The sequence below is a fragment of the Melanerpes formicivorus genome, unplaced genomic scaffold (genome assembly GCF_026170545.1).
Source record: "Melanerpes formicivorus ecotype bairdi unplaced genomic scaffold, bMelFor1.0.p_v2 SCAF_72, whole genome shotgun sequence".
Taxonomy (NCBI): domain Eukaryota; kingdom Metazoa; phylum Chordata; class Aves; order Piciformes; family Picidae; genus Melanerpes; species Melanerpes formicivorus.
The window spans coordinates 1,798,456-1,809,527 of record NW_027142424.1 but is presented as its reverse complement, the minus strand read 5'-3'; the positions used below and the strand labels follow the sequence as shown (position 1 = coordinate 1,809,527).

Genomic DNA, 11,072 nt, shown 5'->3' with positions numbered 1-11,072 from the left:
CAGTGGTGTCACTTAAGTACGGAGAAGGCTGAGGCATACACATCTCCTACAGTCATAAATTAAAAACAACGAAGAGAAACCTGTTCAGGTAAGGCTGCAGATACAACAAACAAACAACAAACCAACCAACCAACCAAGCAACCAACCCCCTCTAAAGATTTAACTAGCGGTTAAAATAAAAGTCATGATTATCGATGATTGCAAAAGGAGAAACGCAGCTCGGAACAGTTAGAAAGTACAAAAACGATGGGCGACACGATCAGGCATGGTACACCTTGCCCTGGGTGTAGACAAAGCAGGGTAGGAGACTTCTGACCTTTATCTACATCAGACGCCGATTCGAAGCAGAAGGTGAGGACATCTGTAAAAGGATCGTGGCTCGTGATCCCAGTAGTATAAAAGCAGTTATTTTGTTTTTTCAGTCTGTAAACAGTAGTCTTGGTAGCTTCTTCTAGGTATGTTTGTCAATTCATCACCAAAAGAGAAATAAACCCCCAACCTCCCCCCCCTCTCCCCCCCCCCACCCCAACACAAATCCCAAGAGTGGAAAAAGTGGAGCAGCAGCAACGGGTTACAGCTCGAATTCCTTATCGGGTCCACGTGGGACATATTCTGACGGGAAAAATGCTCTTTTGTAAGAAATATAGACTATATTTACCTGTACACAGTTTATAGGGGGAGAGAAATTCTCCCTCTCCTTCAACCAAGCCCCCTAGCAGTCAGTACATGGTCAGTTGTGTACGCCATTTCCTCCTATAGACAAACTACAGCTTGTGAAGAGATGGCATCTGGTTTTGTCGTGAAACACTGAGCGAACAAAACATCGCATTTCTTTGACAAACTCATTGTTGGCCAGAGGCTGGAGCTGGAAAGGGGACAGCAGGTGACAGTGAGCAGCAGTCAGTATTCCCCCTGTGCTGGCACAAGGGTGTTTTGAGTGATTCTGTGCCAAACAGCAGGATGGGAAGTGAACAAGCCATGGTTCCATCTCTTACCAGACTTTGCTTCAGCTGACATCCACCCCCCCCCCCCAGCAGTTTCAGTTCTGCTTTCTTAGGGAGCTGACGCAGAAAAGTTTTGGTTTTATGTTTTTTTACAGCAAGTTCTGCTTTCAGGCACATGGGAGGACTTTAAAAGCTTGGTTATTTTAACCTTACACTTAATTTACATCATTACTTATCCATATGTCAGGTTGAGTTCAACCTGTTGTAGCAGCAGCGGAAAGAAACTCCAGCACCAATCAGCCCCTGGAGTGTCCCCTCTGCATCAGGGTGCTTTCAGCGCTGGTGTCTGCACAAAGCCCTCTCTAGTCCCTGCCACCAGGGAGGGAGGGAACAGGAACACCAGCAACAGCGCCAAGGAACAAGGACAGCGCCAGTGTGTGGCTCAGTGCTTCTCTGGGAACTGCATCGCCTCAACGTGGGACTGTTTTCACTTACCCTACACATTCCAAAGCAACTTCAGTCATCACTCTGGCTTTAATTTAAGGAGCACAGCCTTCCTTCAAAAAAGGGTATTTCTGTACAACATAGAAGAGTTCAGTTGTGGCTTCTTTGCTTGGTTTTTTCCTTTTTTTTTTTCCCTTTTCCTTGATTTTTTTTTCCTTTGTTTTTTTTTTCCTCTCTCCTTTCCAGGAGAATTATTACTATGAAACAGACTTAACACATTTTGGTATTCCTCCAGCCCAGAGCACTTACCAGACAAACCATCAGGACATCCATTACAATTCAGAGAACCTGTGCAGACATTCTTCTTTCCCTTTCAGGATGGGGCAAAGCAAAACCAAATCCAGCAAGAGCAGCTATGTGAAGATTGGGGGGGTGGGGTATTTTTTTATCTCTTTTTTTTTTAATACAGGGGATTTATTGTAAAAAAATACTCTCAACATTCTAGCATTACTAAGAAAACACTCTCAGAGGAGATGACAACGAAGGGAGGATTATCAGCTCTCTTAAAACAGACTTCAGCTACTAGCTGCTTGAAATCAGAAGAGAACTCCGTCGAGTCTGACCTGGCCCTTGGACTGCAGGTACACCTAACTGGTTTTTTTATTCCCTACCAATTTTAGGCTGCATTACTCCTTCCAGGTGAAAAAAACCACCCAGCAGAAATGCAGTCAGTGAAGCAGATGATAGCAGTGCACCAACAGAACACCGTGGGAGCTGAGCTAGTTACTCAAACAACCAAAGATCAACGGCACAAAGTAAGCATACAGCTACAGAATGGGTTCTCAGCCTCATACCACAGCAGGAGCAAATTACCTCTGCCAACTTAAACCCAAAAGCCAATAAGATTTGATTTCTATTAAAATATTTTAAGTCTTGAAGTTTCAGTATTCTAAATACACTTTTAAAAAGTCCTGGTGATTGCTGTTTTACACTGAGCCAACATGAAATCAGACCACAGCGTCAGACTGCACTGCAGCTTCTATATACAAGGTCTCTGGTTTGGGGTGCTGTTTTTTGGCTGAAACACCAATTCCCATCTCTCTCTCTAGAGCTGAACAGCCAAGCTTGCTCCTCATCAGGCCTGCAGTCTTCCTGAACATGAAAACAACCTGTGTGTAACACCAACTCCACCTCTTCCCTCCAGTCCTCTGCTCAGAGGAGCCTCCTCACCACATGTCAAGGCTTCCTCCCACGCTGCGGCGGAGCTGGAAGGTTGTAGGCAGAGTGTGCTCCTCCAGCGTAGCCTCACCTCTCCCTGCTGGGCCAACACCTGGATTTGTTTTCAGTAGGACCAAGTGGCTTGAGGACAAAAGAGGCAGCTCCAAAATGGGCTCATCTGAGTGCGGGCATCTACGATTTCTGCTTTTCTAAGGCAAAGACCATACAAAAATTATAAACACTGTATGGTGATGAAAATACAACTCCTTTGAGATAAATGCTTTACACTGGATTTCTATTGCTGCTTCTAAAGACCATCTCCAGTTGGTGCTAGAGATTAAAAGGGAAGAAAGTTCACTTTCTCCTGTTGCAATATACTTATGAACATGTATAAAAAGTGGTCAAACCCTGACGAGGGTCCCTGCTTCTCCTTTATGTACAATAATTTAAATCAGCTCAATACATCTGTAATACCTACAAAAATTGGTTTATGATTTGTTTTTTTTAAGTCCTTCATGCATTATGAGGAAGTTCTGGATTAAAGTGATGGTATATTGGATGTTGCTTCTGCCTGGGACTCTGGTGTCACTCCCCTGTGGAGTCTGTCAAGGACGCGTTTCTCAAATCTTTAGTTTTTTAATGGTATCAAGTCTCTTTTTCAGCAGCTCTCCAATTTCCTGAACTGAGTGATGGTAACTGCTCTGGACCTTCCCTTGCACAGTCTTTGTAAACTTTTTTTCTTCCTGGAAAATGCAAAAAAAAAAAAGAGAGAAATCATTCACTCCACAGCATCTGTTTAAGTCCTTCTGCTAAACTTCCCCCACCATCTCAAACACTGATAAGAAATTCATGAGGACCATGGTCTAAGTTTACAAAGGGGATATCAGGAGCGCAAGGTAAGCAGCAACAGCTCAGCAGCAACAAATCTGCAGGTGCTGGTTTTGCCCTGACAGGGCAGGTAACACTACCAGTTCTTCAAAAGCTTCTGGAAACACCCTAGTGCTAAACATCTGTGGCTGAAATTGAGAGTGCATGCACCATTTTACTATAGGCAGCATTTACTGAGTAGAGAATTGTTCTCAGGATGCCTTTTGCAGGCACTGATAAAGAGCAGAGAAGCCTTGGAAGAGTGGTTAAGCCCTGGAACAGGCTGCCCAGGGCAGTGGTGGCATCCCCATCCCATGAGAGATTGAAAAGCTGTGTAGATGTGCTGAAGGCTGTGGTTTAGTGGTGACCTGGCAGTGTTGGGTTAATGGTTGGGTTTGGTTTTAAAAAGTCTCTTCCAACCAAAATGATTCCATGATTCTCCCACTCAGTCTCCCCTATCCCCCTCAAACTAATACTGGTGAGGAGACAACTCCCCTCTCAAACCCTTCTCCTGGAATCTACAATCCTTTGACAAGCATCATGACTTGCCACCCCCCAGTCCCTTTCCCTGTGTAGCAGAAGATGATCCACCACTTTGCTTTGTCATGCCTTTTATCTTCACCTGTGTTTCAAGAGCAACATAAAGGAAATCCCAATTCTATCCTTTCAGTCACCTCTAAGCTTTTTAGCTGGACCCTTGACACCATTTCAAGGATATTTTCAGGGCCTCAACCATTGTTTTAATTAAACACATTAAGCATTAAACTGTTAGAATATCCCTGATGACAGTAACATCAATTTGCCTATCCCAATGTTTTAATTCTTCTCTGATTGCCATGGCTTAAAAGACAAGCTCCCTCATGAGGCCCATGCCTCACATCTCAATCTGACATGAGGTTTGGCACCTGTAGTGCCTTACTCCTGTATAGCCAAGGAGTGGGGGAAGTTGCCACTGATTTTTCTGTACAGATCAGGTAATTGTTTCCAAGAAAGTGACTGATGAATCTCAAATGATTCTGGAATCAGTTACTTTGCATCCCTCGTGTTTCAACACACTCATCCTAGAGCAGTGCACACACAGATTGTTCTCTGTCATGCACAAACGTACAGAGCAGACAAGTAACACCACGAGTTCATACCTGTAAAAGCAGAGTGTCCTTGAGGGACAGCTCTTCAAGCTTTAGTGCAGTCAGAATGATTTCAAGCCCTTTGATGTGATCTATTACATTGGAAGTTAATGTCTGTAGTTCAGTAACATAATCCAGAAAATGTGTAAATACAGGTGGCTATAAAAAGAAAGACATTTTCAATTGGTACACACACATTAAAGCCAATTCACATCACATTTCCATATGACAACTCATTTTGTCTGTCATTCTAGTCCTTCCTGCAATGCTAAGCTATCATCTAATGTAGTGACAAGACAAGGCATAATGGCTTCAAACTGGAAGATGCTGGATTTAGATTAGACAGTTAGGACAAATTCTTCCCCCATGAGGGTGGTGAGGCACTGGAACAGGTTGCCCTGAGATGATGTGGAGGCTCCAAGCCTGAAAGTGTTGAAAGCCAGGTTGGATGGGGCCTTCAGCAACCTGGTCTAGTAGGAGGTGTCCCTGCCCACTACAGGGGATTTGGAACTAGAGGACCTTTAAGGTCCAACCCAAACCATTCTATGATCTACCTTCCCAGACAGACACTACCAGGTAACAAGTTCACTGCAGCACATTCAAGGCAGGAAGGGCTGTGATACTGTAAACTCTGTTTCCTATTAAACAGCTGTCAGGAGATGCCAGAGATGTGGCACCTCACCCCTTGATTTTAACTAGACACAAGGGTTTCCAAATCAGTACCGAGTGATCTCTAACCCACTTCAGCTACGAGGCAAACTTCATGCCAAGCAGTTCATTAACATGTTATCTATCCTGATTTTTCTTTCAGCATGAACATGCTGTTGGATTGAGGGTGGGGAAGGGTGGGGAAAAAAGGGCAATATTGTGCCTACCATAGCTACACTGCTTTCTTTTTTTTTCTTCTTCTTTTTCTGCAGGTTGGATTTAAAAGGTCGGAGGACGCTGTCACAGTAACTTGATACCCACAGGGCAATGGAGATGGTCTGGAAAAGAGGTACAAGTATGTTACAAGCTGCATTTACAGGGGGCTTCTAAACTAGTTGTAGTGTTCCTACTAAGATTCAAAAGAGTTAGAGTATGCAACAAACCCCCCTGCTTTCAATAGTGACTGAGATCAAAGAACTTGATTAGGTGATGTTGGATGATAGGTTGGACACGATGATCTTGAAGGTCTCTTCCAACCTGGTTTATTCTATTCACTGTGTTTCAGTCCCAAAATGTCTTCCCTAAAGTACTCCAAAAACTCTAGGGGGAAAAAAAAACCCAACCAAAGTAAAAAATAAACAAACAGCTTACCTCAACAAAGAAGACTAAGTTTTCTAACAGGTTTGGATGAGTTTTCAAGGTGCCATCTCTGACTTCAATCAAATCACCTTTACATTTATTGAACAACTCTGGAAAGAACAAAAGAAAAGCCACAATCAGGACACAGATCCACTTAGACACTTGTTTTCTGTGCAATATTCAGCTCAGGGGAGTGTGCAAAGCTTCCAGAGAACTGGCCGCTAAGCAGCTAATGATAAAATTTGGCTAAAGCCTCTTGAGAAGGTCAACCTCTGAAGCTTCCTCTGAACTGCATTTCATTATAAACAGCATCTCCAACCATCTATTAGCACACCTGAGCCAAGCACCAGGGAGGTAACAGATGCTAAGACTAGGCTGCAAGAATGGAATGATAGGACTGAACAGCATTTTGTGGCATGCAGCAGCTTCACCCTCAGGCAAGCCAGGAGAAAGCTCAGCCTTGCTCTCCAGCGTCTTTAAAGGCTTCTGCAGATGCATTCACAAACTCCCTGTGATGCCAGCATGCTCAGCAGCTCACAGAGCACCCTGAAGCACTACCTCAGTTACCAGTGTTTGTTCTTGAGTCACCACTATTCTTGGGGCCCCAGGTTGGATGGGGCCTTGAGCAACCTGCTCTAGCAGGAGGTGTCCCTGCCCACAGCAAGGGGTTGGAACTAGATGATCTTTAAGGTCCCTTCCAACCCAAACCATTCATCATTCTATGATTTACCTGTTAGTCGTTCTACTAAAGACTTGAAGCTATTCCCTATCCTCTCCTGGATTTCTGCTGAGTCTTCTGAAAGAAAAACAGAAGGAAACAACACAAAAAGTAGTTATGAACTACAGGTTTGTGTATTTTCTGCTTCCAGAAACCCAAGAGGCATTTAAATGTCATTTAGTGCTAGCAGACAAAAGCAATGCAACTGCTTTTAAAGAGGAGAGAGTTTTACATCAGCACTGTACAAAAATGAGGCATAATCCATGAAATTAAGGCATTGTCTCCCAGCAAATTTAGTGCCATTCAGAAAATTAGCACACAAGGAGCACTCTGGGTCCACATCATCCAATGCCTAGTTTGGTTTTCCCACTAAATAGAGACACATCTTCCTCCCTCCCACCACACACCCCCACAATCTGGTTAAACCCCTGTCCCTCAAGCACTTACCTAAGCCATTGGTATCTAGTTCATAAATATCACTAACAAGATAAAACAAGCTAGTCTGGCACTGACAGCTGCCATTGCTGAAGAAGCCAGCCATTCGGGTAGGAGGAGGGCCAAGGACAGGATACTAGGCAAGAAGCAAAGAAAAAGATAAAGGTGTTGCAACTTTTCCTTCTCCAGAGCACAGTGTTTGTCTCTAGCACATCTCTCAGTCAGACTCACACACGACAAACTTGAGGGGGGGGAGGCATTTAAGTGCATTCTGCAGCCTGCAGGACATCACAAGCTGCATTCAGTTTCTCCACGTGCATTCCCCTTCCCTTCACGTTTGGGGATAGCTTTGCCCTGAGCTGGTACCTGAATTTTTTGTTCTAGAAACTTCTTCCCTGACTCCACTGCCGCTTCCAGCTGCTGCAGCAGGGACCGGATGGTGTCGATCTTGGAGGAGACGCCGTTCTCTGTGGTCTTTTCGGAGTTCTTTGGTTGAATTGTGTGACTGAGAGTGGGGAGGCCGCTTACCAGCCTCAGCGTGAGAGACCGGATCCGCAGCCACAGGGTTTCCTCCTCCAGTGAGAGCTTCCTGTGCTCTTCTGAAATGTCCCTAGGGGAAGGCACCAAATTCATAGACTCTTAGAATTGTTTTGGTTGGAAGAGACCTCTAACCGAGACCATTGAGTCCGACCATCAGCCTAACACCACCCTGGCCGTTAAACCATATCCCCAAGTGCCATGCCCACACACTTCTTAAACACATCCAGGGATGGTGACTCCACCACCTCCCTAGGCAAATGCTTCAGGTCTCCAAAGTGACATGCTTCACTGAGGTACAAAAGCCTACCCAAAGTCATCAAATGCTGTGTGAGAAGGCAGGAGTGGTCAGAAATACAGAAAGCAGCGTGTAGAACGGCAGTACTGCTACAAGGGATTATAGAATGGTTTGAGTTGGAAGGAACTTTCAAGATCATCTAGTTCTAGTTCCAACCCCCCTGCCATGGACAGGGACTCATCTGACTAGACAAGGTTGCTCAAGGACCCATCCAGCCCAGCCTTGAACATGTCCAGGGAGGGGGCATCCACAGCCTTCCTGGGCAAACTGTTCCAGAGTCTCACCAGCCTCACTGTAAAGAATTTCTTTCCAATATCCAGTCAAAATCTCCCCTCTTCCAGTTTAAAGCCATACCCCCTCATCCTAGCACTACAAGCCCTTGTAAAAAGTCCCTCCCCAGCTTTCTTGCAGACTGAAGGATGCTCTAAGGTCTTCCTGGAGCCTTTTCCAGGCTGAAGAGCTCCAACTCTCGCAGCCTGTCCCCACAGGGCAATGAATCATGCTTGTTAAGCCTGCAGTCAGCCAGCCTAGTGCACATTTGAACATGGCACTTGTCCTGAAAAGGATTTTCTTCGCCATGTGTGCTGTAAGGGAAAGCTGTGACTTCACAGCTGAGGACATCCCTACTCACCTGTCTTTTGGATCCCAGTTAAACAAGACTGTCAGGTCCCTATTGTCACGCAAATCTTTCCAGGGAATGTCATCCTCCTCTGGGCTCAGACTCATGGACTTTATACTTTCTTCTAGACTGGTTGATCTGTATGTTAAGAACAAACATTAAACATCTGATCACTGGAAAGAGAAAACACAGCTCAAACAGACCCTTCTCTCCACTGTTTGAGTCTTCTGGTGTCAGAAATGTTACACACACGGGGATGATGATGGGGACAGCAAATTAGCAGCAGAGAAATAGAATGGAATAGAATGGAATAGAATAAACCAGGTTGGAAGAAACCTTTGAGATAGTGTCCAACCTATCATCCAACACTATCTAATCAACTAAACCATGGCACCAAGCACCCTCCTAAACACCTCCAGTGATGGTGCTCTATCACCTCCCTGTGCAGCCCATTCCAATGGGCAAACACTCCCTCTATGAAGAATTTCTTCCTAACATCCAGCCTAAACTTCCCCTGGCACAGCTTAAGACTGTAGCTCAAAGCTCTCTGCCACAGTGCTGCAAGTGCAGCTCACTGTGATCTCCCTTGGCCAGGGTCCTGTCTATGCCCATACCTCTACTTGAGTCACTTTTTGCTGCTGTACTCACATATTTGCTTCAAGTAAGAGGTCCAACAACATCCGTTCCGTGCGGACCTGTGCGAAGTGAAGGGAGGAGTTCAGCCTGTTTCTGAACGCAATAAATTCAGGGATCTTCTCAAATGCACCATACTTGTAGGCTTGAATGATATATTCTGAGGTCTGAAAGGAAACACACACACCCCACACCTCTGTATTAGTTACATCCATCAATTCAGAGCAATGATTTTAACAAGGTCACTGCCAAGAAACTGCACTTCTGGGGTTTTTATTAACCCAGAGGTTGAGAGTCTGGCAGCTAATCCCTGGAAGAAGCTGAGAAGCTGGTGCTTTGCCTTGTCCAAGTCACCCTAGCAGCTTCCCTGTTTTGAAGATGCCCAAACACTCCACCAGGCAGTAGGATTTAATAACCAAACCCACACTAAGAAACACCACCTTGCTGACAATACAGGTCACGCTGCTGAGACTGAAAAGTACTTAGAGGGGAAGAGATGACTTGGGGAAGAGATGACTTTGGGAAGGCTTTTTCCCCCTCCTCCCTTTATTTTTTTCTTGTGAGATGCATTATTCACATCATTAAAACCATTGTTTCCTTGCCAGAAGCGCTTTCAAGCAAAATAAATACCTCCCACATTGTCTGGAGCTGACCTGGCTGTGCACCACATATTACCACAAAACAGGTTCAAGGGAAAAAAAAAGATTACTCACACAATGTTTTTTGGTTTCTCTTTATTCAGAGTTTTGAATACAGCACCACAAAGTAACACCACACAGTGGCTACACATTACAGTACAACCCACATACCAAAGGAAGCTGTCAGGGTCTGTGGGGGCAGTTGCTTCCCCTCTGACGAAACGTAGCAGTGCGAGGCACACAGTATTTCCAACAGTCCAAGCAATCTCCAGAAGGAGATATATATGGTGAAGGAGCTCCAGACAAACAGATCCTGATCCAGATGCCAATCAGATCCTGGGCTGCATCAGGAGAAGTGTGGCTAGCAGGTCGAGGGAGGTGATCCTCCCCCTCTACTCAGCCCTGGTGAGACCCCACCTGGAGTACTGTGTCCAGTTCTGGAGCTCCTATTACAGGAGGGATGTGGAGGTGCTGGAGTGTGTCCAGAGAAGGGCCAGGAGGATGATCAGAGGGCTGGAGCACCTCTCCTGTGGAGACAGACTGAAGGAGTTGGGGCTGTTCAGTCTGGAGAAGAGAAGGCTCTGAGGTGACCTAATTGTGGCCTTCCAGTATCTGAAGGGGGCTACAGGAAGGCTGGGAGGGACTGCTCAGGATCTCAGGTAGTGATAGGACTAGGGGGAATGGAATGAAGCTGGAGGTGGGGAGATTCAGGCTAGATGTGAGGAGGAGGTTCTTCACCATGAGAGTGGTGAAACCCTGGAATGGGTTGTGCAGGGAGGTGGTCGAGGCCCCATCCCTGGAGGTGTTTAAGCCCAGGCTGGATGAGGCTCTGTCCAGCCTGATCTAGTGTGGGGTGTCCCTGCCCATGGCAGGGGGGTTGGAACTGGGTGATCCTTGTGGTCCCTTCCAACCCTGAATGATACTATGAAACACTCCACTGGAATGAAAACTTACACCTGAGACAGAGGGAACTATTTATGCTCCCAGTCAAGACAGACAGCTGTATTTTTTTTTACCATTACTCTGCAAGTGACAAAATCTGGCAAGTCACTATTTGACAGGCCAGAGTTGGGGTTGTTCAGCCTGGAGAAGAGAAGGCTCACAAGAGACCTTAGATCAGCCTTCCAGAATTTGAAGGGGGCTACAGGAGAGCTGGTGAGTGAGTTCTGACAAGGCAAGAAGTGACAAGATGTGGGGGAACCGCTTCAAACTGGAAGAAGCTTGATTGAGACATTAGGAAAGAATTCTTCCCCAAGAGAGTGGTGAAGCACTGGAACAGGCTGCTCAGAGAAGCTGTGGAGGCTCCA

The 11,072-nt window shown here is 45.6% G+C and overlaps 1 protein-coding gene across 2 annotated transcripts in view; it reads right to left on the bottom strand.

Moving 5' to 3' along the window:
* Positions 1 to 542: 542 nt before the first annotated feature.
* The window catches only part of NAA25 (N-alpha-acetyltransferase 25, NatB auxiliary subunit), a 34,326-nt gene continuing 23,796 nt past the window's right edge, over positions 543 to 11,072 (bottom strand). Inside the window, exons 16-24 of one of the 2 annotated variants that reach the window (XM_068163374.1) lie at positions 9,143 to 9,294; positions 8,507 to 8,632; positions 7,407 to 7,650; positions 7,053 to 7,176; positions 6,618 to 6,683; positions 5,900 to 5,997; positions 5,476 to 5,586; positions 4,613 to 4,759; positions 543 to 3,349 (exon numbers count right to left, since the gene is read on the bottom strand). In XM_068163374.1, coding sequence (XP_068019475.1) covers positions 3,227 to 3,349; positions 4,613 to 4,759; positions 5,476 to 5,586; positions 5,900 to 5,997; positions 6,618 to 6,683; positions 7,053 to 7,176; positions 7,407 to 7,650; positions 8,507 to 8,632; positions 9,143 to 9,294 — 1,191 coding nt within the window. In that variant the 3' untranslated portion in view covers positions 543 to 3,226. The remainder of the gene's footprint in view (positions 3,350 to 4,612; positions 4,760 to 5,475; positions 5,587 to 5,899; positions 5,998 to 6,617; positions 6,684 to 7,052; positions 7,177 to 7,406; positions 7,651 to 8,506; positions 8,633 to 9,142; positions 9,295 to 11,072) is intronic. The other variant, XM_068163375.1, reaches the window with a different exon arrangement.